This window comes from Neophocaena asiaeorientalis, unplaced genomic scaffold, assembly GCF_003031525.2.
Source record: "Neophocaena asiaeorientalis asiaeorientalis breed wild unplaced genomic scaffold, Neophocaena_asiaeorientalis_V1.1 scaffold251, whole genome shotgun sequence".
Lineage (NCBI taxonomy): Eukaryota > Metazoa > Chordata > Mammalia > Artiodactyla > Phocoenidae > Neophocaena > Neophocaena asiaeorientalis.
Window position 1 is genome coordinate 130712 of NW_020173377.1, and position 26334 is coordinate 157045.

Sequence of the window (26334 nt, forward strand, 5' to 3'; positions counted from 1 at the left end):
TAAGCTCTGCTCTTCCCATGAGGACTCCCTCATGACCTATTAAACAGCAAGACTTTGCTTCACCGAGGCACAGAAACAGCAGCAGAAATAGTGACAAGAACAAGTTAATAAGTGTAAATAATATGTATTCTGGTATCCTTAATCAGAGGATTTATGCAGTTACAACAGGCCAGATCTGCAGGGTGTGGGATATTATGCTAAATAGAGAAAAACGTGAGTAAAGGAATGAAATTAAAAAGAACAGTAATGTTCACATCATGAACAAAGAACTGGAAATCACAGAACTAAAGATTATCAATATAAGTGGTGAGTAATGAGGGAGGAGGGAAGCAAGATCAGAAAGATAGAATGAGAGCAGCCAAGATGGCAGCTGCTGTTTTAACATTGCTTTTTTGACCAAAAGGGCTAGCATGGTTACTTTTCTAGAATACTTAAGACTGCTTGACCTTCAGCTGAGCAGTGAAGAAGTGTAGCACTTCTTTAGTCCCGTAGGCATGATTAGCAAATCATAAAGAAGGCAGGGTCAATCCCCCTGCCCCCACCTTCCTCATATGGAGGTACACCTTCCTCAGAAGCATTATGGTTTGATGTTGGAGATGGCAAAGATGAACTGACTCAGCATTGTGCTGTCCTGTCAGCGGAGTCTCAGCCTCACTTCACCCCCATTTATTCATTTACATGCTTTTTATTGTTAGAATTGGAAGCCTGATCCTGGGGTGGGAGCATAAATCATTAGAGTAAAAACAACTGTTTGTAGCTCCCTGCATAACTGATCATTAAGTTACCATTTTGTTCATTTTCATGATACGTACATGATTTCTAAAGACCTTGTAGGGGCTATATAATTATAGCAATGCTATTGTAATTTTCAGAATATGTGATAACAGATTTACTCATGTGTCTCTTTTGCTTTAGAGAAAATGGAAAGAATCTGTTTTCTGGGATCATTTGTCATTCAGACAATTTTCTGCTTGTTCCAAATCAGACAAAGTATTCCCCCTCCCCGATCTCTCAGCCTTTTGGGTGGAGAATGTCATGAACCTCAAAGAAACTAGGTGCCACCAGCAGAGCTGGAATGGGGCTTGGCATGGCCTTTCTAATCAGTAGGGTCAGGTGCCCCATGTGGGCGATAGGGATCCTGGGGCTAGCTAGGTTTCATTCACAGACACTCAGCTGTGCATATCTAGGGCAAGATGTGGTTTGCAGCATTTCCCAGATATATTTGCTCAGGGATCCCCTCCTCCCTTCCACCATACACTTTCTTTTCCCAATGTTTATTTCATAAGATGAAATACAGGTAAAGCACGGGCTTTGAAGTCAAACAGCTTCAGATTTGAATTCTAACTGTACCACTCTACCTTTTTATTTCAAGTCAGAATCTTTGACTCTCAGTTTCTTCAGAGGCGAAATAACCGATTAAATGCAATTAGGCAAGAAAAGAAACGCTTTAAACAATGCCTGGTACACAGAAGACACTCATTAAGGGGCCGCTGTTGCTGCTGCTATAGCAAGCTGATGAGTACCAGGGCTCTATCCACCCCCTGCCCCACATCTTCCCCTGAGCTTCAGGCTTGGGCTTCCAGCTAGCTGGTTTTTTGTTCACCTACATGTCCCAGAGACCTCAAATCCAATATGCACTTCTGAACTTTATATCTTCCTCCTTGAATCTTCTCTGGTTGACACTATCACATTCAGTTAACTGTTAAATCTGGTCAGCTTTGTCCCCTAAATACATCTTGCATCCATTCACCTCTCTTCAGTCCCAAAACTGCATCATAGCTTGCTGGGGCTACTCTGCTTTGTCTTTGGAGTATTTTCTATGTTACCAACCTGGCTTCCACACTGCAGCCCTAGTGATCATCCTAAAAACTTATGAGATCAACATTGCTTCTCATAGTTGAATTTTCAGATCTTCTGTAAGGCCCATAATGGGGTTTTCCAAACTTGCTAATCCTAAGAACCAATTCAGACCTTTTAAAAAATACAGATTCTTGGGCCCCCTCCAGGAGTCCTCTCCTCTAGAGATTCTGATCCAGAAGATCTGGGATGGGACACAGGAATCTGTACTTTTAATAAGCTGGGAGGTACTCCTGGTGATAGCCAAGCTGGGACAACCCTCACATATAATGCACTCCATGGGTTTGTCCACTCTGCATTGCACAACACGCCCCAGCTCTCCAGTGCCCTCTTAACTCATGATCTGAGCTTCTGTACCCTCAAGCTGCCTCATACTTAAGAGGGTCTGTACTTGGCACACACTTCTCCTGGAACCCCCTTCTCTTCATCTCTAACTACCCCTTACCAAATGCTAAAAGTCTAGCAAAATTGCAAGAATTTGTCCCAATGTCTCGTTTAGGCAGCCTACGTTCATCCCAGTGGAGCTTGTCAGCCCATTTCTGTGCAATTAATTATAGCATTTTCACATTGTGTTGTAATTTTTGTTTTATCTATGTCTCTTTCCCAGTAGACTCAGAACCTTTGAGGATAGGGACCATTTCATTTCTCCATTCCCAGCATCTTGCGTAGTTTCTGGAACATGATAGGTGTTCACAAATGCTTGTTGAAATAATAAAAAAGAGAGAGGAGGGCTAGAAAGAACTCTTTTTTTTTTCTTTAATAAATTTATTTATTTATTTTTGGCTGCATTGGGTCTTCATTGCTGCGCACAGGCTTTCTCTAGTTGCAGCGAGCGGGGGCTACTCTTCGTTGTGGTGCGTGGAGTTCTCATTGCGGTGGCTTCTTCTGTTGCAGAGCACAGGCTCTAGGCACACGGGCTTCAGTAGTTGTGGCGCACGGGCTCAGTAGTTGTGGCGCACGGGCTTAGTTGCTCCGCAACATGTGGGATCTTCCCGGACCAGGGCTTGAACCCATGTCCCCTGCACTGGCAGGCAGATTCTCAACCACTGCGCCACCAGGGAAGTCCAAGAACTCTTGAATTGTAGTAAGAGTCATAAAAATGTTTTTTGGAGCCCTGAAGTGTCTCAGGGACAGGTGGTGGTTAGGAGAGAGGCCTGAGTAGGGAAGATTCCTGCTCCTGTCCCTTCTCCCTGCCTCTGATTCAACCAAAGTAGCTGTATTTTTTTTCTTTTAAGCAAGGAGAACAGGTGTCTTTCTTTTTTTAACATCTTTATTGGAGTATAATTGTTTTATAATGTTGTGTTAGTTTCTGCTGTATAACAAAGTGAATCAGCTATATGTGTATATATATCCCCATATTCCCTCCCTCTTGCATCTCCTTCCCACCCCTCTAAGTGGTCACAAAGCACCGAGCTGATCTCCCTGGCTGATACAGCTGTTTCCACCTAGCTATCTGTTTTACACTTGGTAGTATATATATGTCAGTGCTACTCTCTCACTTCGTCCCAGCTTACGCTTCCCCATCCATGTGTCCTCAAGTCCATTCTCTATGTCTGTGCCTTTATTCCTGTCCTCCCCTAGGTTCATTAGAACCATTTTTTTTTTTAGATTCCATATATATATGTGTTAGCATATGGTATTTGTTTTTCTCTTTCTGACTTACTTTACTTTGTATGACAGACTCTAGGTCCATCCACCTCACTACAAATAACTCAATTTCGTTTCTTTTTATGGCTGAGTAATATTCCATTATATACATGTGCCACATCTTCTTTATCCATTCATCTGTTGATGGACACTTAGGTTGCTTCCATGTCCTGGCTATTGTAAACAGTACTGCAGTGAACATTCTGGTACATGACTCTTTTTGAATTATGGTTTTCTCAGGGTATATGCCCAGTAGTGGGATACTGGGTCATATGGTAGTTTCATTTTTAGTTTTTTAAGGAACCTCCATAATGTTCTCCATAGTGGATGTATCAATTTACATTCCCACCAGCAGTGCAAGAGGGTTCCCTTTTCTCCATACCCTCGCCAGCATTTATTGTTTATAGATTTTTTTAAAAATATTTATTTATTTATTTATTTGCCTGTGTTGGTTCTTAGTTGCGGCACGTGGGATCTTCATTGCGGTGTGTGGGGTTTTTGTTTTTTTTGTGGCACGTGGGCTCTCTAGTTGTGGCTTGTGTGCTCAGTAGTTGCAGTGCGTGGGCTTAGTTGCCCCATGGCATGTGGGATCTTAGTTCCCAGACCAAGGATCGAACCCGTGTCCCCTGGATTGGAAGGCGGATTCTTAACCATTGGATCACCAGAGAAGTCCCTGTTTGTAGATTTTTTGCTGATGGCCATTCTGACCGGTGTGAGGTGATACCTCACTGTAGTTGTTTTTTTTTGTTTGTTTTTTTGGGTTCTTTTTGCGGTACGCAGGCCTCTCACTGCTGCGGCCTCTCCTGCTGCAGAGTACAGGCTCCAGACGTGCAGGCCCAGCGGCCACGGCTCACGGGCCCAGCCACTCCATGGCATGCGGGATCTTCCCAGACCAGGGCACGAGGCCATGTCCCCTGCGTTGGCAGGCGGACTCCCAACCACTGCGCCACCAGGGAAGCCCTACACTGTAGTTTTGATTTGCATTTCTCTAATGATTAGTGATGTATGCTGTTGGATTACGTTTGCTAGTATTTTTTATTTATTTATTTATTTTTAGCTGTGTTGGGTCTTCCATGCTACGTGCAGGACCTCTCTAGTTGTGGCGAGTGGGGACCACTCTTCGTTGAGGTGCACAGGCTTCTCATTGCTGTGGCTTCTCTTGTGGAACACAGGCTGTAGGCACGTGGGCCTCAATTTTGTGGCATGTGGGTTCAGTAGTTGTGGCTCGCAGGCTCTAGAGTGCAGGCTCAGCAGTTGTGGAGCATGGGCTTAGTTGCTCCACAGCATGTGGGATCTTCCTGGACCAGTGCTCAAACCCGTGTCCCCTGCATTGGCAGGCATATTCTTAACCACTGCACCACCAGGGAAGCCCCCTGTTTGCTAGTATTTTGTTGAGGATTTTTGCATCTATGTTCATCAATGATATTGGCCTATAGTTTTCTTTTTTTGTGAAACCTATGTCAGGTTTTTGTATGAGGGTGTTGGTGGCCTCATAGAATGAATTTGGGAGTGTTCCTCCCTCTGCTGTATTTTGGAAGAGTCTGAGAAGGATAAGTATTAGCTCTTCTTTCAATGTTTGATAGAATTTGCCTGTGAAGCCATCTGGTCCTGGGCTTTTGTTTGTTGGAAGATTTTTAATCACAGTTTAAAATTCAGTGCTTGTGATTGGTCTGTTTATATTTTCTATTTCTTCCTGGTTCAGTCTCAGAAGGTTGTGCTTTTCTAAGAATTAGTCCATTTCTTCCAGGTTGTCCATTTTATTGGCATAGAGTTGCTTGTAGTAATCTCTCATGATCCTTTGTGTTTTTGCAGTCAGTCGTTACTTCTTTTTCATTTCTAATTCTGTTGATATGAGTCTTCTCCCTTTTTTTCTTCATGAGTCTGGCTAATGGTTTATCAATGTTGTTTATCTTCTCAAAGAACCAGCTTTTAGTTTTATTGATCTTTGCTATTGTTTCCTTCATTTCTTTTTCATTTATTTCTGATCTGATCTTTATGATTTCTTTCCTTCTGCTAACTTTGGGGTTTATTTGTTCTTCTTTCTCTTATTGCTTTAGGTGTAAGATTAGGTTGTTTATTTGAGATTTCTCTTTTTTCTTGAGGTAGGATTGTATTGCTATAAACTTCCCTCTTAGAACTGCTTTTGCTACATCCCAGAGGTTTTGGGTCGTCGTGTTTTCATTGTCATTTGTTTCTAAGTATTTTTTGGTTTCCTCTTTGATTTCTTCAGTGATCTCTTGGTTATTTAGTAGTGTATTGTTTAGCCTCCACGTGTTTGTATTGTTTACAGTTTTTTTCTGTAATTGGCATCTAGTCTATAGTGTTGTGGTTGGAAAAGATACTTGATACGATTTAAATTTTCTTAAATTTAACAAGGCTTGATTTGTGACCCAAGATATGATCTATCCTGGAGAATGTTCCATGAGCACTTGAAAAGAAAGTGTATTCTGTTGTTTTTGGTTGGAATGTCCTATATCTATTAATTAAGTCCATCTTGTTTAATGTGTCATTTAGAACTTGTATTTCCTTATTTATCTTCATTTTGGATGATCTGTCCATTGGTGAAAGTGGGGTGTTAAAGTCCCCTACTATTTTGTTACTGTCGATTTCCCCTTTTATGGCTGTTAGCATTTGCCTTATGTATTGAGGTGCTCCTATGTTGGGTGCATAAAGATTTACAATTGTTATATCTTTCTTGGATTGATCCGTTAATCATTATGTAGTGTCCTTCTTTGTCTCTTATAATAGTCTTTATTTTGAAGTCTATTTTGTCTGATATGAGAATTGCTACTCCAGCTTTCTTTTGATTTCCATTTGCATGGACTGTCTTTTTCCATCCCCTCACTTTCAGTCTGTATGTGTCCCTAGGTCTGAAGTGGGTCTCTTGTAGACAGCATATATACGGGTCTTGTTTTTGTATCCATTCAGCCAGTCTGTGTCTTTTGGTTGGAGCATTTAAGCCATTTACATTTAAGGTAAATATCAATATGTATGTTCCTTTTACTATTTTCTTAATTGTTTTGGGTTTGTTTTTGTAGGTCTTTTCCTTTTCTTGTGTTTCCTGCCTAGAGAAGTTCCTTTAGCATTTGTTGTAGAGTTGATTTGGTAGTGCTGAATTCTCTTAGTTTTTGCTTGTCTGTAAAGGTTTTAATTTCTCCATCAAATCTGAATGAGATCCTTGCTGTGTAGAGTAATCTTGGTTGTAGGTTTTTCCCTTTCATCACTTTAAATATGTCCTGCTACTCCCTTCTGACTTGCAGAGTTTCTGCTGAAAGATCAGCTGTTAACTTTATGGGGATTCCTTTGTATATTATTTATTGCTTTTCCCTTGCTGCTTTTAATATTTTTTCTTTGTATTTAATTTTTGTTAGTTTGATTAATATGTGTCTTGGCGTGTTTCTCCTTGGATTTATCCTATATGGGGCTCTCTGCGCTTCCTGGAGTTGATTGACTATTTCTTTTCCCGTGTTAGGGATGTTTTCAACTATAATCTCTTCAATATTTTATCAGGCCCTTTCTTTGTCTCTTCTTCTGGGACCCCTATAATTGGTGCGTTTAATGTTGTCCCAGAGGTCTCTGAGACTGTCCTCAATTCTTTTCATTCTTTTTTCTTTATTCTGCTCTGTGGTAGTTACTTCCACTATTTTAGGTTCTAGGTCACTTATCCATACCTCTGCCTCAGTCATTCTGCTACTGATTCCTTCTAGAGAATTTTTAATTTCATTTATTGTGTTGTTCATCATTGTTTGTTTGCTCTTTAGTTCTTCTTGGTCCTTGTTAAAAGTTTCTTGTATTTTCTCCATTTTATTTCCAAGATTTTGGATCATCTTTACTATCATTATTCTCAATTCTTTTTCAGGAAGGCTGCCTGTTTCCTCTTTGTTTGTTTAGTCTGGTGGGTTTTTACCTTGCTCCTTCATGTGCTGCATATTTCTCTGTCTTCTCATTTTGTTTAACTTACTGTGTTAGGGGCCTCCTTTTCACAGGCTGCAGATTTGTAGTTCCCGTTGTTTCTGGTGTCTGCCTCCAGTGGGTGAGGTTGGTTCAGTGGCTTGTGTAGGCTTCCTGGTGGAGGGGACTGGTGCCTCTGTTCTGGGGGGTGGGGCTGGATCTTGTGTTTCTACTGGGCAGGGCCACATCCGGTGGTGCGTTTTGTGATGTCTGTGAGCTTAGTATGATTTTAGGCAGCCTCTCTGCTAATGGGTGGGGTTGTGTTCCTGTCTTGCTAGTTGTTTGGCATGGGGCATCCAGCACTGGAGCTTGCTGACCATTGGGTTGAGCTGTGTCTTAGCGTTGAGACAGAGATCTGTGGGAGAGCTCTCACCAATTGATATTACATGGGGCCAGGAGGTCTCTGGTGGTCCAGTGTCCTGAACTTGTCTCTCCTACCTCAGGCCTGACACCAGGCTGGAGCACCAAGACCCTGTCAGCCACATGGCTCAGAAGAAAAGGGAGAAAAAAGAAAGAAAAATAAGTAAATAAATAAATAAAATTATTAAAATTAAAAAGAATTTTTTAAAGAGTGCAACCATACCAATAAACACAAATCCACCAGTGATAACAAGCGCTAAAAACTATACTAAGATACACATAAAACTCAGAAACAAATCAGTCACAGACAGTAAACCCCAAGTCTACAGTTGCTTCCAAAGTCTACTGCCTCAATTTTGGGATGAATCATTTTCTAGTCAGATATTCCACAGATGTAGGGTACATCAAGTTAATTGTGGTAATTTAATCCACTGCTCCTGAGGCTGCATGGAGAAATTTCCGTTTCTCTCCTTTGTTTGCACAAAGTAGCTATATTTTTCAATTTTTCATGTGTTGGTGAATAGTGTAAGGTCTTGTAAAAAAGGGGAAAGTGGATACTAAAAATAAATTTGAAAACCACAGCACTGATTTGCCTTAATGAAACCCCTTTATGCATTTCTACTCTCTGTGATTTAGAATGAAGTGGGAAAACTTGAAGAACTTGGGAAATAAAGCCAAGGATCTAAATTGGAAAATGCATCTGTGAGGAAATTATAATAGAGATTTCCTAATCTGTTGGGTTGTACAGTGTAGTATGGCCTTGGGGCTACTTGCTATTTTCAAGCACCTGAGGGTGATCATGAGAGAGATGCTAAGTAGTTGGCATGCATCTCCACAGAGGCCCAAATTAGAAACATGAAGATTAAATTGAAAGAGATCGGAGAATTCCTCTGCATTTATGTGAGGCGTGTGCTTATATTTCCAAACCAGAGTCTTCAGGAAATAACCTCCCTAAGGGTTAAAGACTTTGTCTTTGCCTCAGTGCCTGGCATAGACTAGCACCTCATTGTTGGTCACCAAACATTTGCTGTAGGCATGCATGAATTACCATCAGTGGAGAAGTGTATGGAATGCAGTACCACCCAGGAATTAGAACTCTCATAAAAGCAAGTGATCTTAAAATTAAGACTCTATTAGACTTGTCACAGATTCAAATTATGGATTTCATTTGTAAGAACTTGCTCAATAATATGAAATTAATGTAACTTCATATACTGTTCATGCATAGCTCGTCATAAAGACAAGTAAATGTAGAGCAGTTCTCTCATAACGTTGCTTATTGAAGAATAAGAATTTAACCATCTCTTTTTTCTCTTGAAATAATTAGAGTTTTCTTACCCAGAGTTTTAGGAGAAAAACTGACCCGTTGCTCTCATATAGAGGTGTGGATGTTTGTAAAATCTCATAAATAAATTTTTTTCTTTGGCCACAGTTCCTTTCACACTTTTGGGATATATGAAAAGGAGTCATGCCTCTAGTTAGCAAATAGATTCACTCAGCATTTATCAAATTGTATTTGTACAGATTCCATCGCCTTATGCAAAGGCAGGTTGTGGAGTCAAAAGTCACCTGTCCCATTGGTACTTAAACACATAACAACATTTTAAGCCTCTGAGAAGTCCTAGAGGGTAGAAACCTCTCTGTGTTTAATGCAATATTTCCCAGCAATATTGACCACTTCTTTTGCAGAACAGCTGTTGCCAAATTAGGAAACATTGGGTAGATATTTGCCTTCAGATAGTTTGAATGTTAACAGAAAGCAGCATTTATTTCATACCCATTGGTGAAGCCAGCAAAACAGGAAGTAATTCAATTTGTACCTAGAGCCCTTTGAAATGAAACAAACAAACAGACAAAAAAAACCCAGTTATTTTCAGTCTCACAAACTGTGAAGAAAGCCAGGTGATATCGGGAGTGTGAAAGGCTCTAGGAAATGTGAAGCTCAGCTGGGCACTGGGAGAACCACCTTAGGGGCCTCCTTTTACTGCTGAGGAGAAAGAGAAGTTCTTGGGTTCTCATAGAGCCAGCAATACTGTCTACCCTGGAATTTGTTTTATCTACCCTTTTTTCTTTGGATCAGAACTTGGTGTAGCCCCTCCGAATAGCACCCCTTTCTCTAGTTTGGTAACGAGAAGCTCCAAATGGCAGCCTGCTTGGTAGATGTCTGTGCTTGAGAGATTCACTGAGAGAGGTAATGTGAGGGTGAGAGCAGTTGTATGTCTTCCTTCCAAAGAAGAGAACAGAAATAATAATAAATTCTCTTGAAAAGGCATAAACTTCTTAAAATTGTTTTTATTTTCATCTATCAAATTAACAACTAATTTGAGTGGTTATTATATGCATTTATATGTATTAAGATAGATCAACTTCTGTAACAGTTAGACAGAAAAATGCATAACAGCTCAAACACAATAGAAATGTATTTCTTGCTTGAATACTAATACCAGGTGGGTGAATTTGCAGTAACTAGGGTGGGACTCATCCGTACAATCACTCAGGGACTCAGAATAATACTCTGTCAACGCCAGTACATGGCCCCAACGTTGCCTTGGGGGGTCATCTCCACTCTAGGCATCTGAAAGGGGAAAGAGCATGAAGACAAACATGTAACCAGTGTTTAGGGCTAAGCTGAGAAGTGGTATACATCACTTCTATCTGCATTCAGTGTCTAGAGCTCATTATATGGCCACATCCAACTATAGGGGAGGCTGAGAAGTATAGTCTGCCTGCCCAAGAAGAAACAGAGAACATGGATTTTAGTGAGTAGCTGGGAGACTCTGACTGCCACAACATGCTTGATGTTTCTCAGTCTTTATCCACCAAGTTAGGAGGCTGGTTTGTCCTGACCATCTTGTTTGCTCACTGTTGGCTCATCAATGTTTCTGCGTAGTATGATGGTGATGCTACCCATCCAGTTTATGGTGACCTTTGTCAGCAGGCTTCCACACACCACACAGCAATTCTTCAGGGAACTTCCACCTTCTTTCATTCAACATGTATTGAGCACCTGTTGTAGGTTAGCCTCTTGGAAGTACTAGAGATACAGCAGTAAACAAACGTCCTTATTATTAGGGAGCTTATTCTCTCATGTAAGAGAAAGATAATAAAGAAAGAAAATAATTAGTTTGTGCCAAGTGCTGAGAAGGAGAGAGAGGGTATGGGAGGGGAGGGGTATTGCTCTTGCTAATATCATTGTAGTTGGCTTCCCTGGGAAATTGGCATTTGAACGAGCCACTTGGGCTGAAAGAACGGTATTCCAGGCAGAGGTAACAGCATGTGCAAAGGTCCTAAGGCAAGAAGGAGCTTGGCTTGTTCAAGAAACTTGTATCTAAGAGAACAGTGTATATAGAGAATAGCAAGCAAGAAAGGCTCTTGTGAGATGGGGCTCTAAAGATACACTGAATGTTCCACACAAGGCCTTGGAGACCTTAGAGATCTGATTTTTTTTTAACATCTTTATTGGAGTATAATTGCTTTACAATGGTGTGTTAGTTTCTGCTTTATAACAAAGTGAATCAGCTATACGTATACATATATCTCTTCCCTCTTGCGTCTCCCTCCCTCCCACCCTACCTATCCCAACCCTCTAGGTGGTCACAAAGCACTGAGCTGATCTCCCTGTGCTATGAGGCTGCTTCCCACTAGCTATCGATTTTACATTTAATAGTGTATATATGTCCATGCCACTCTCTCAATTTTTCCCAGCTTATTACCCTTCTCCCTCCCCATGTCCTCAAGTCCATTCTGTAGTAGGTCTGCGTCTTCATTCCCGTCTTGCCCCTAGGTTCTTCATAACCATTTTTTTTTTGTTCTTAGATTCCATATATATGTGTTAGCATATGGTATTTTTATTTTATCTGAGAGCAAGAGTAAGCCATGAAAAAGTTTGCTGTTGTTTGATTTTGCAACAACTTTATTAGATACAATTCACACACTATAGAATTCACCCATTCAAAGGGTACAATTCAGTGGCTTTAAGTATATTGGAGTTGTGCAAACTTTACCACAGTCAATTTTAAAACATTTTCATCACCCCCAAGAGAAATTCCATACCCTTTACAAGTCACCTCATTTTCTGCCAAATCCCCAGCCCTAGGCAACCACTAATCTATTTTCTGTTCCTATATATTTGCCTATTCTGGACATTTCATAGAAATGGGGTCATACAATATGTGGCCTTTTATGTCTGGCTTCTATCACTCAGCATGATGTTTTTGAAGTTCATCTACATTGTAGTGTATATCAATACATCATTCCTTTTATGGCTAAATAATAACCCTTTGAATCGATATACCTACCATATTTTATTTATCCATTCATTTGTTGTTGGATATTTTGGTGGTTTTCATCTTTTGGCTATTATGAAAAATGCTGCTATGAATGTTCATGTACTTTTTTGGGTGGCCATATGTTTTCATTTCTCTTGGATATATACTTAAGGATAGAATTGGTGGGTCATATGTTAAACTATGTTTAACCTTTTGAGGAACCACCAGACTGTTTTCCAAAGTGGCTGTACCATTTTACATTCCCACCAACACTGTATGGTGGTTCCAATTTCTCCACCTCCTTGTCTACACTTGTTATTATCTGTCTTTTTGATGAAAGTCATTCTAGTGGAAGTGAAGTAGTGCCCCCATTGTGGTTTTGATTTGCATTTCCCTAATGGCTAATGATGTTGAACACCTTTGCATATCCTTATTGGCCACTTGTTTATCTTCGATGTAAAAATGTCTGTTCGTTATTTTATTATTGAGTTGTAAGAATTCTTTATAAATTTTAGCTACAAGTCCCTTATCAGATATATTATTTGAACATATTTTCTTCCATTCAGTGGATTACCTTCCCCTTTCTTTCTTTCTTTTTTTTTTTTTTGCGGTACGTGGGCCTCTCACTGTTGTGGCCTCTCCCGTCACGGAGCACAGGCTCCGGACGTGCAGGCTCAGCGGCCATGGCTCACGGGCCCAGCCGCTCCGCGGCATGTGGGATCTTCCCGGACCGGGGCACGAACCCGTGTCCCCTGCATCGGCAGGAGGACTCTCAACCACTGCGCCACCAGGGAAGCCCCCTTTCCCTTTCTTGATGATGTCCTTTGAAGCACAAAAGTTTCTAATTTTGATGAAGTCCAACTTACCTATTTTTTCCTTTCATTGCTTGTGCTTTTAGTATTCTAGTCCTATCTAAGAAACCATTGCTTTATCCAAGGTCATGAAGATTTATGCTTATGTTTTCTTTAAAGAGTTATATAGTTTTCACTCATACATTTACATCTATAATCCATTTTTAGTTAATTTTTACGTATGGTGTGAAATAGAGATTCAACTTCATTCTTTTGCATGTGGATTTCCAGTTGTCCCAGCATCATTTGTTAAAAATATTATTCTTTCCTTCATTGAATTGTCTTGATACCTTTGTATAAAAAATCACTTTGACCATATGAAAAAGGTTTTAATATGGGAGGTAGTGTAATCTGATTCACATTTTAAAAGGATCAGTCCCTCCGAAGAATGAATTATAGAGAGGCAAAAAGGGAAATAGATCAGCTGGGAAGTTGTTATAATCATCCCAGCTACAGTCCAGTAGTAGCCTAGTCTAGTGGTAAGTAGTGAAAGAGATGGAGAGATTTTTAAAGTTTCAAGATTATACTTTCGAGAGAAAATTGACTCAACTGAATGTCCTTTTTTCCACTTTCCACTTGTCCATGTGACAACCGTCATTTTTACTTTTCCTAGTTACAGTTTCTTTCAGATGGTCTTGAGAATTTTTCCTGATGTTTTTGGATGTCTTTTTTTTCTAAACTTTACCCGTATGTTCTTATTTCCTGTTTCTCTGTTAACCTTCAACTCTCCATTACTAAAACTACAGATTTTTTTGTATTCACACCTGTTGTTTTCTTCTTAACTCTCCTGGATTCTCACAATTCCCTGAGTAGGTGGGAACCTTTTTTTCCTTTACCCATTATTTTTTCTCCACTGTCATCAATCTCTCCCCTTCTGCTAACATCATTTTCCCATTAGATGTAAATGTTCTTAGGTGTGTCCCATCTTTTTCTGAAGTCAGGTTTATTGAACTGCAATTTACATATAGTAAAATTCACCCTTTTGTTTTGTTTTGTTTTGTTTTGTTTTTGGTACGTGGGCCTCTCACTGTTGCGGCCTCTCCCGTGGCGGAGCGCAGGCTCCGGACGCGCAGGCTCAGTGGCCATGGCTCACGGGCCCAGCCGCTCCGCAGCATGTGGGATCTTCCTGGACTGGGGCACGAACCCGTGTCCCCTGCATCGGCAGGCAGACTCTAAACCACTGCGCCACCAGGGAAGCCCAAAATTCACCCTTTTTAATGCATAGTTTGATGAGTTTTCACAAACTTATAGTTGTTAAACCACTACCATAGTCAAGAAACAGACATTTCATCACCCCAGAAAATTCCCTTATGTACCTTTGCAGTCAAACCCATACCCTCCTTCCTCAGTCTTGGCAACTTCTGATGTGATTTCTGTTCCTATAATTTTACGTTTCTAGAATGTACTATAAATGGAGACATATAGTATATTGTCTTTTGTGATTGACTTCTTTCACTTAGCGTAATGCCTTTGAGATTCATCCATATTGTTATAAATCTTAGTAGTTTGCTTTTTTTATTGTGAAGTAATATTCCATTGTATGGGTATACCATACAATGGTATATCTGTCTGTTCATCTCCTGATGAACATTTGAGTTCTTTACAGTTTCTAGCGATTATGAATAAAGCTGCAATGAACATTCACAATCAGGTCTTTGTGTGGACATATGTTTTCATTTCTTCTGAGTCAATACCTAGGAGTAAAATTGTTGTGTCATATAGTAAGTGCATGTTTGACTTTAAAAGAAACTGTCAGGCTGTTTTCCAAAGTGGCTGTACCATTTCACATTCTCCTCAACAGATTATTAGAGTTCTAGTTGCTCTACATTCTTGCCAATCCTTGGTATATTCAGTCTTTAATTTTAGCCATTCTAGTACTTGTGTAGTGGTATCTCACTGTGCTTTTAATTTACGTTTCTCTAGTTACTAATAATGTTTTCTTGAGGTTATTTTCCATCCCTGTATATTCTTTGGTGAAGAGTCTGTTCAGATTTTTTGGTCCATTTTTTGAGTTGTTATTTATTATTACGTCTGAGCTTACTTTATATGTTGTCAATACAGTCCTTTCTTAGGTCAGTGTAAATATTTTCTTCCACTCTATAGCTTGTCTTTTCATTTGCTTATCAGTGTCTTTTGAAGAGAAGATGGTTTTAATTTTATAAAGTCCAATTTATCATTTTGTGATTCATGTTATATGCTTAATAATCTGAGATCACAAAGATTTTTCTACTGTGTGCTAAATATGGAAAAACAAATGTGAACAAGATACACGAAGGTACTTGTCTCATTTTTCTTGTGTGTATTCTTACAGTTTTAGCTCTTATATTTAGGTCTATGATAAATTCAAGTTCATTTCTTTTTTTTTTTTTTTTTTTTTTACGAAATGCGGGCCTCTCACTGTTGTGGCCTCTCCCATTGCGGAGCACAGGCTCCGGACGCGCAGGCTCACGGGCCCAGCCGCTCCGCAGCATGTGGGATCTTCCCGGACCAGGGCACGAACCCGTGTCCCCTGCATCGGCAGGAGGACTCTCAACCACTGCGCCACCAGGGAAGCCCCAAGTTCATTTCTTATAGGCAAGATCAAGGTTTAATTTTTTATATGGATTGTTCACCATTTGTTGAAACTGCTGTGCTCCCTTACTGAATTTTGATACTTTTATTGAAAATTAATTGAATATATGTGGGTTATCCCATCTTTAAACAAAGACCTCCCTCAACTCAACATGCCCATTTAACTAAAAGTTCATCACTTCCACATCTTCACCTCTTCAAAGAGTGGTCTAGACTCACTGTTTCTGCTTCCTTATTTCTTACTCCTCACACTAATCTCTTTCACTATCATTCCACAAAAATGGTTCTTGCCAGAATCACCAATGATATCTGTTTTAACATCCGGTGGACACTGTTGTATTGTTGTCTCATGTGATTCTCAGTGCCCTTGGGCCTCCTTGACCCCTCCCTCCTCTTTCAGACACTTTTTTCCCTTAACTAACATAGCATCCCACCATTCTTATTTTTCTTCTGTTTTTCTATTTGTCCCTACATGTCTACTTGGCTAGTTCTTCTTCTTTTACCTGTTTCTTAATTATCAATGTCCCTCAGGATTCTGACCAAAGCCCCTTTTTCTTCTTGTTCTGTGTATATTCCCTGCTTATTCCCATCTAATCTGCTGGCTGAAGCATCTCAAATTTATATTTGCCAGATTTATAAAAGCCAGATCTTTTCTGAGCTTCATTTCTGCACATTTAACTGCCTAGGAAGTTAAGCTCTAGGAAGGACCATGAGCTCTAGGAAGAAAAGTGCCCTATATATATTGTGTTCACATTTGTGTTCCTATGTTTAGCACAGACAACTTAGTAACTATTTGTTGACTAAATGAACAAATGAATATGTGAACAAACTAAGCAACCTGTGCAGCTGATATTATAACATATCTTATAATTCTAGTACAATATTTTAGTATTGGCCTTTTTACTGATACCTAATATATGTAATGAGTACATGACTCTGGGCACAGGAGAAGCAAATTACTTTTAGAATCACATACTTTGTCTTTGCCATGGCTCAGTTTTCCTGTTACAATTGGTAGAGAACCTTGGGATGAGGAGATGGGAATGAGATCCTAGGCAGGGGCAGGAAGGAGATAAGAGAGAAAGGAGACATTTCTCGAGAATGTTGCAAACACTGTTTCTAAAATTTTTCAGTCCAATAATTTCCTTCAAGAATTAACCTATATTGTTTGATGAATAAAATATCTTAATGGCCCTATTAAATTCTGATTACAGCTTTAATTACAGTACATTATTTCTTTTTTACTTTTCACCCAAACTTTTGTAAGTCCCTGTAACATTTTTTATTGGCTCTAAAATGATTCTCAAATATTGTATAGGAAGATGTAAACTGGGTAATGTAGACTCTTTCGGACCTAGTGTGATGAATATTTTTATGATGATCTGAGTGTTCACATCAAAGAATGTATGTGCTTCTTATGGGCTTACTGTTATGCCCAGAGCTTTGAGGGTATTTGGGAAAAATACAAGACATAATCCTCATTGCTGCCCTCAGGGAGCACACAGCTTTAGGGAGGTAAGAGCCACAACTGGCAAGTAAACAGCAACACCTGTGAAGCAGTTTGTAGTCTCTATTGCATGTTGCTTGGCAAGAAAGATAGTCTCCTGCTACTAGACATGTACTTTTGGCCTTGCCTGTCACTATGGGCTGTCCTGAAAGTGTTTAGGGTTTCTCTATAAATGCCCTTTTTATTTGTTCTCGAGCATGCAGTCCCTTACATTTCTCTGTCTCTCTCTCCTACATTTCAGTGAGCGGTTTCTGGTGAGACTGAACAAGAATGGTGGGCCAAGGAACCCAGAGAAGATAGAACGAATGTGTGCCCTTTTTACAGTATGTGCAAATTCTATTTCCCTTCTCTGCTGTTGACTCTAACTAGGGCCCTGCTATGTGGATATTGTTGCCCTGGAAACAAGCATTTATTCTTATTTCCCCACACACTGGTGAGAATAGAACTTGATTTATGTGTCTATCAGGTTTTAATGAAATATTTAAGAAAACTGAAATTAGCTTCAGTTTTTAATTTAATTTATTAAAGAAATATAATCAAGTACCTTTTACTGATGTACATTTTAGAAGCTATTTAATATAATAGACACATAAAATTTGAGGAAAGTCTTTCTTACAATTCTTCTTCAAGGCCACTGGGAATTTCTCTGAAGTGTAAGTATGGTTTCTCTAAAGGCACCCACCAAATTTACAGCTTTGCAGTTTTTTAATGAGTTTATATAAAGAGAGACAAACTAAATAGTCCTCCTCTTTCAAATACCGAACAGAGTCTTTTTGTGCCATGATTCATACTTAAGTTTTTTCTGAATAACCATGCTGTTATTCGTGGTCTCTGAGCTCGTGGACTCATCGGCTCAGAGAAGGCTAGGTAACCTGCTTATTGAAAAGTGCTAAGCCTCACAATACCACATTGCCTTGTGTATTCTTCAAGCTGATTCTGATTTACTAAATCTTTTTTTTACCCAGTTATAAAACTTAACTGCCCAGCTTTATTTATTTCAGTTAATTTATTTGCTGAAGAAGAAAGTAAGACCGTGTCACAATTTTAAACCACTTTTGACTATCATGGATTCTTTGATGTGCTTCAGTGATACTGAGATACATCAAAACCTGTTGAGTGCAGGGAGGTATGATGGTGTCACAGTGCCACTGCCCTCGTTTGTGGTGCATGATTGATAGGTGACAGGTGTCTCAAACCTTATGGTGTGCCTCTTAAACACAAATGGGATTTATCTAGGGCTCTGATATGTGACTTTCTCTGAAAGATAAAATTGGATTTGTTTACCTGACCTTTTTTGTTCATTTACTACAACTTTATCGAAATCTCAAATGATGTTACTGCAGAATCAGAAGCCACTTTTACAGGACTAACTTTTATTGAAATTGCTTCAGGTGTGAAGGATTTACAAATCTAGCTAAGCTAACATGAAGTTTCGTACATCTTTGAGCTCAGCATTCAAAGCTTAGGAGATAATACAGGAAGAAAAAGCAGGAAAAGCAGATCCAGGAAGATGGCTAAGGGAATTGAGATGGTTTAGTCTGGAAAGATCAATGCTCTCTCTTCAACAGGAGAACAAGGGAAAGAATCCAAATTGAAGGTAATGGGATGTAGGTTAGAATATTGGGGGAGAGCATCTGAAGTGAGACTACCTGAACACTGAGCTGGTTCTCTGGGGCCACCTTCCTGAAACAAGATTAGAATGAGATGAGACACCCATCTGTCTAGAATGTCTCAGTGACCTTAGGAGTCTTTTATAGATCCTCGTGCTCTGATATTGTTTGGTTAAAGCAGCAAAAGAAATTGTCGATTCCTTGTTCTTTGGCACTGTGGGAACAGAGGTGTGTGTGTGTGTGTGTGTGTGTGCGTGCGCGCGCGTGTGCATGCGTGTGTGCTGTCCTTGAATGTGATGAGTGCAGTCCTTGTCTCTTGAAAAATGAACTTAATTATGATATTTGAATGTAATTATACAGTAAATCAAAATTTCATTTAACAGCATTTTAATTATCTATAGGGGCCCAGAGGCCTAGGCTGTAGCCCCAGCTTTATAAATCAGAGATGCACGTAACACTTATGACGTGCTCTTGTTCTGCCACAATGAGAAGGCACAAGGCTGCTAAAAATACCCACTTTTGTAGTTCCCTTTGCAGTACAGCCCTGGATCTTTTTTTAAAGATCCCCCAAAAAAATGATTTGAGGAATTTTTTTCAAAGCCTAGAAGATTTTTGAACAAGATTGTTCTAGCCAGGATTTTCATGTTTTACTTTAAGTTTATACGAAATGATAATTTTGGTGGAAACTATTTTCTGACTATCTAAGACTTGAGTTCCTCCTGCGGGCCAAAGGAGTTTTCCAGATTGGCATACGTGTTACAGAATTTTCGAGTAAATGCAAGAAAATGCAGGTACAGCTGTGGTCAGTGCCAGCATGTTAGCTTACCTTAGCATCAAGAACAGGGAACCATACAAATGGAGCAGTTTTGCAGGGTTACTCAAGCTGACTTCAGAGCCACAGTACAGACAGTCACATTATCCATGCACAATCTTGCTCTTGGTAAATCCTGTTTTTTTCTGACTATGTTAGATTTCAGAGCTTCCTGTACAAGAAGAATTTTATCCAAGAAGGAGGTGTTTCATATTTATGTAAATGTCTAATACAGTGAGGATTTTGATGACTTTCATGGTTAACATTGGCTGTGTGGTATGAGCATGAGAGAGCATGTCTGTGTATTTGCTCCTTACTAGATATCCAGTGCCTCACACACAGTGCCTGGCAAATACTAATGATTTGTTACATAAGTAAATGAATACATGTTTATTTTCTATTATAGTTGAGTGATCAGCTCAGAGAATGAACTTGTGTTGTTTTCCCTGCATTAATTGGCATCATATTTTTTACATTTACTTTTTCATATTTCAAAATAGAATTTTAGGTAGTGCTTTCTTGGAATTAAGAATGAATTTAATTATTAGTGCAATAACATCATTTATTAAAATACTGCCTCCTTTTCTACAGCATAAGAATGAATAAATTGGCTGTGTTTTATATTTGTAAATCCTATTATCTCTACAGAAAAAGGGTAGTCCAGGCACAGGAAAGTGAATTGACTTTTCCATGTTTCAGGTGAAATATTAGTAACTGAGTCAAGATGCTGATCCCTGAGTCACTGTCTTTTCTACCCACCAGGTAGTTGGGAACCAGCTTCCTAGTTATGTAGGATTGGAGGGTAAGGTCCAGTGAATAAATCTAAATTCAAACCCTGCTCACCAGATGAATGGTGGGTGAGTCACCTCTCTCCCCACCTTGGTTTCACAGGTCTTGTGACATAACTCTATGGTAACTGTGTTTAACCATGCTCATATCTAATAAGATAGCCTTTACACTGAATTTTGACACTGAAATTATGTGGAACTCACAAATAATAATTTTACTTAAAATATTTTCTGGTACTGATTATTGTCATCTTATTTTTACTGACCTCAAATAAATGCCACAGAATGTTCTGGGTATCATGTATAACATGGTAAGAAAGAGCCCCTATCCAGCCATTTAGAAAATACTATAAATTACATTTTAGGCTTCTTCCTTTCATTCACCTGAACAGAACCAAAGGAGAGATCCCATGCTTTTGTGTACAGCCCATCTGGTTAGTGTTTGATCATCTTTGGTAACTGGCTTGAATTCTGTATGTATATTGGGATTTATAATTATACTGGTTATTTGATAGTTTGGATTAACACAATCTAAGCTATGTAGAAGACCATTTCACTTTGAAATGTGTCAAACATTTACATATCTTTTAGTAATAGACATGTTTCTGTCCCAAAAATTATATAAAAATGGTAATCTGTTTTTTAATTTCTATTTTTTAGTAGTCATCTTAATATTTAGCAACATGTAGTACTGTTTGGAGGATATCACTTTAAATTAAAGGAATTATTGAAATGGAGTCTAAAATATCATTTTTCAATATCAAAAGACAACTTTCATGCAAAAATATATCTTTGTGATTCCAGAGATAACAATTTATGTTAAATTATTTTGTAACCCATTTCATTGTAAGTATATTTCATTATTCCATCAAGAATTTGGCAAAATATTATAACCATCTAGAATCTAAAAGCTTCAATTTCACCATTACAAATTACTTTTTAATGTCTCCTTTTCTTTCATATGTTCAGGGCCACTCTACAGGGCAGAACTGGGATTATGGTGAGGCAAGCAAAGCGCAGGATCCTGAGAATGAGACCTTAAATTTTATACCTTAGATGGCTTGCTTGCCTCACCCTAGGCCTAACCCTGCTACAGGGTAAACATAAACATAAAGCAAACATGGGGATTCTGGATCCAAAGCTCATTCAAGATCATGACTGCTGCTTGATTGTCCCTTTTCCTGCTTTATTGAAAAGAGATAAGTATCTGGGACAAATCAAAAGATGAAAGATGGGAAGGAAATGGAACTAAGGGACCGTTTCCTAGAAGCAAAAGGGAAATCACAGGAACCTGTCCCATTAAAGATAGAGGTTACTCCTTCAATCATCATTAATTCATAACAGTGGCTGGGAGTGAGCAGCAGTTGATGACCTGGTGAAAGTCTGAAACAATACATATTAAAGGAAGTTTTATTACTTCGAGTATAATGTGTTAAATAAAGTATAAATATATACTCAAACATTTTTTTTCAAAATGTGTTCTACACATAAATAATGTATAAAATTATTTTTATAACTCTAGTTTTAAAAGTGATTCTGGATGAGATTTGTTTACTTAAAGGAAGCCCTTAAAATTTTCCAGATAAAATTATTTTCAGCTTTATACTTCAGCATAAATGATACATATCTAAATTTAGAAATGGGAGATCTAATTATTGAGGTGTCACTAAAACCAAAGTAATCGCTTTTCAAGGGAACATATCTAGTGTATAATAATCATTTGTGGACAGCAGAATAAATGTAAAATTAGTAGAGAGTAAACTTTCAGAATTTCAGTCATTAATGAGCCTTTTGGTGTTTTCCCTTTCTTTTTCTGCATTGGAAATTTCTTTTGTTACAGAATGTTTTTATATGATTTTGGAATAAACATGGATAAGTCAATGTCATGGAGATTTCTAATGTGAGAACTTTCGGAGATAGGTGGTCTAAATAAGAGCTGGAAAAATATTGTCAACAAAATAATCTTCCAAGGGCACATAAGATGTCCAGGCTTTCACTGCAGGAATCTTATAAACACTAAACTGCTATGTGCTTTAATCCCCTTTCCCCACCTATAGCATATGCTAAAAGCAGCAAAAGCAAACCATTATGAGGTTCAAAATGAAATTTTAATTATTTTCTATGTATTCATTGCCTTAATTTATTTTTTCTCTTTTCTTAGGATCTGAGCAGCAAAGATATGAAGAGAGATTTATATATAGTTGCCCATGTGATACGAATAGGTACGGTTCACTTTATCAATTCACATGACTAAGACCACCCCAACTTGGGATATCTACTGTGTATGACCTTTGTCTTCTGCCTAGCTCTTCAGGTTTTAGGATTACTTCAGGTACTTCAGGTTTTAGGATTAGAGTCCAGCTTGTACTGGAGCTGTACCTTAAGCTCAGCTGCTGCAATAGCTGAATTTGATAGAAATGAAAGCATTTTCTGCTTCCTATTTGTTTTTGGACACATACTTTTTATTTCAAGTGGCCTGCTTTTTTACATTCTCTCCATCTTATGTTCTGCCTCTGTACCAGCCCTCTGCCTCAGAGATCTTATAACGGATTGCCAGGGTTGCCAGCTTAACAGGTAGTGAATGGCCTTTGCTGTGTTTTGTATCAAAAAGTATGTATCTATGCTATTTTCCACAAAATTAGAGTTACTGTCATTACTGCACTAGATGGATGGTATCTCACTTCTACCCCACCCAAGATTTTTGCTACCTGTGGTTCATTTGTCCAGTCTTATTTTAAGTTTATGACATAATTTGCGGGCCCATGACTAACCAAGTCGTCTTTCATAGTGGGTTCTGCCATGTCCTGTACAGCAAAAGAGTTGTTTTGCCAACAACAAAACAACTCTTTTGCTGTACTTTTGGGTTTTTGTTTTGCTGTACTTGATAAAGCATTTGTTGAGGTTCCAGTTCTGCATTTGCAAGTCCTCTTGCCACTATAAGCACAGCCTTGGTAGGCAGGAAAATCAAGCTCCCATCTACTTTCTGAGACTCTTCTTGCTCCTACAGTGGTTCAGGAGCAGCTTTGGCTGGAAGAATTTGGTTGGAAGAATAGTACATTGTCCTCGTTATCTCTGTATACATAACTTTTACCTGTCAGCTAAAATACTCAACTAAGAAGTTAAAATATATTAGCACATTGGTTTTTCTAAGAAATTCATGAAACCACTGTTTCATTCACATATGATTAATAAATGGACTGTTGGTGTTGAGGAGGGAAGTAAGGATGATTAATTGAACGTGGTGCAGGGGAAGAGCCCTGGCCAAAGGCCTGTTTGGCATTCCTCTACATAAATAACCTTGCATCCTTGGATGGCTCCCTTCATCTTCAGTCTTCCAGTTTAGAAAATCTCTTAAGATACCTATAGCTCTGGCATCCTTGGATGACAATTCGGTGGTGCTATAGAGGAGCATGGAGTTCTCAGTCTGACTGGTGTTTCTGCTGTGCCCCAGGCCGGATGCTCCTGAATGACTCAAAGAAGGGCCCTGCTCATCTGCACTATCGGCGGCCGTATGGCTGTGCAGTCCTAAGCATCCTGGATGTCCTGCAGTCGCTCACAGAATTAAAGGAAGAGAAGGATTTTGTTCTTAAGGTTTACACGTGAGTAATGGACCTCAGAAATATTAATGATTTGCAACATAAGACATCCCAGCACTGCCCTTGAGAGCAGAAGTTCTCAAGCTTTGCAGGACACAGACTCATCAGGTTATGTAGGATAGGGAATTTTTTGAAAATGCAAAGATTTCCTTCTAAAGGTTTGGGATGGGCCCAGGCAACTGTATTTTTAATACGCTTCCCAGGTGATTCTGAAACAGCTGAACTTGGAATGTTCTATTCTAAAGTAAAAGTCTGGTGATACACAATTCCTCTTCTCTCCAGGACTAGCCAACCTTATTACGTATTTACAGGAAAGCTAATAATCTAATTTCTCCTGTGTTTTGGCTGTAAAAGAGTCATCTGTGTCTAATACTTGCCCACCAGCTGTTGTAACTGAGCTGGCTACTGATGTAAATTGCTTCAAAGAATGATCACAAGTCAGGTTGCCCTGTCTTTGAAGAAAAGCCAGTTTTTCTGAGGAGCTAAGGTTTTACACTTCATTTCTGCCACCACTGATCTATGCCACCAGCCAAGTATGGCATTATTTTTAGTGTTCATCATCCAAGGGCTCTGCCTTACAGAAGCAGTGCATCTCCTCCTGACTCTTGTTAAACAACAGAAAAAACAAAGAAAAGTAACACAGAATCCAGGTGTATCGTCTGTCTTTGCTTGTAGAGACTTAGGCATGAATCATAATGCTGAAAACATGATCAATGGTGAGTTTAGTGAGTTTTTAAAGCAAGTGTATTTCTAACTGTGAGAATTAAAAAAAGAAATCTCTCCCCTTTTGGTTTTAACCCAATATTGTTTTTTCAAATTAAATCTAATGCTGTCAATCACCAGGTTAATATATCTTTACCATAATATTTGTGTGTATTTTTCTAAATTATCTGTTCTATCTGATTCAGGCATGAAGTAAACTTAATTCACAATTATGCTTAATTTGGACCTTTGTATAATCAACCACATTTTATTAATTTCAAAATAAAGGCCCAGGTATCCTTATTACGTATTTTGCCTTAAGCTCTGTTTTGTTCAGAGTTGTGTACTTGATGTGATGAGGATCTTCCTTTGAAATAATAACTTACAAAGGAAATTTTAGCAGGTTTCCTCTTCCTTTCATGCATCAGTCACAGCCTTTCTCCATTTACAAAATCTCTTCAATGATGGGTGATGGTACCTCCTTCTTTTCTTTTTTTAATAAATTTACTTATTTATTTATTTTTATCTTTTTGGCTGCGTTGGGTCTTTGTTGCGGTGTGCGGGCTTCTCATTGTGGTGGCTTCTCTTGTTGCGGAGCACGGGCTCTAGGTTCACAGGCTTCAGTAGTTGTGGCTCGCGGGCTCTAGAGCACAGGCTCAGTAGTTGTGGTGCGCGGGCTCAGTTGCTCCGCGGCATGTGGGATCTTCCCGGACCAGGGCTCGAACTCATGTCCCCTGCATTGGCAGCTGGATTCTTAACCACTGCGCCACCAGGGAAGTCCCGGGACCTGCTTCTTGATACAAGGTCCTTTCCTCCCTTTGAAAAGGACTAAATGTTAATCCAAAATCATCATCATTATCATCTTACTCCACTCTATCCTTTCTAAGGGCATGGAGTTTATAGATAGCACTCCAGAGTTGCATCTCTGCACATATCAGCTGTTCCTTGCTTCAGTGCAAATTCTCATTGTGGATAGGGGCTTGCACAGCATCTCTCTTGAAATCATGCTATCAAGCTTAATTAGCCTAATTGCTTCTAAAACAACAGTTTTCAGTACTAACATGTCACTTTTCAAGAAGTGGGATTCATGTGTAGCTTTTTCTTAGCTCCTTTCTCTGAGCTGTGCCTAATATATCAGTTCTAAAAAGCCAAAGAAAGATATTGTTTTCAACAGAGAAGATAGTTTTTTTTTTAAAGTTTTTTGAAGGACTAATAGAGTTAAAATGTAGGACAATTTTTCCACTTGATAGTATTAACAGACTTTCAAAGACACTTCCATGTTTGTGAAGTTGATTTTGTGCACAGTATGGAATTCCTCTAGGGTTAGTGTTTTAAATCCACATCAGCACAGTGAATTCAGCCCTACAGAGAAGTAATATTTTTCAATAAATTTTAGGGGACATGTTTGTTAGGTTTAATTGGAAGCTTAAAGGTTTTACTAATAGCTACTGATAGTGTTTTAACCTTTGCTAGGACAGAATTTTGCAAGGATAAAAAAATCTCTTGTATAGTTTTAATCAGTGAATTAGCAAAATATCTCATTAGTTGTTGACCTTCTCATTGTTTCTTCTCTTATTCAGAGTCAGCCTCAGGCCTCAAGCCCCTGTATGTCTCTTGTCATGACCACTGCTCTGGCTTTATAGATATTTAATATCATGTGTGTTGGGAAGGCACCACATCCTTTTTTAAAAAATCACAACAAGAAGCTGAGGTGTAAAAACTAGGTCGCTTTTTAGTGAGCCAGAAACCTTAAAAATCACAAACGAATAACCACTATGTGAAGTTCATTCTGATATAGATATCATGTTTGTTCTT

The 26334-nt window shown here is 38.9% G+C and overlaps 1 protein-coding gene across 1 annotated transcript in view; it reads left to right on the plus strand.

Annotated features, from left to right (window-relative positions):
• The window catches only part of DOCK3 (dedicator of cytokinesis 3), a 203857-nt gene that overhangs the window by 57501 nt on the left and 120022 nt on the right, over positions 1-26334 (plus strand). The window contains exons 5-7 of the mRNA XM_024746488.1: positions 17254-17335; positions 22383-22443; positions 23673-23820. Of these exons, the coding sequence (XP_024602256.1) occupies positions 17254-17335; positions 22383-22443; positions 23673-23820 (291 nt within the window). The remainder of the gene's footprint in view (positions 1-17253; positions 17336-22382; positions 22444-23672; positions 23821-26334) is intronic.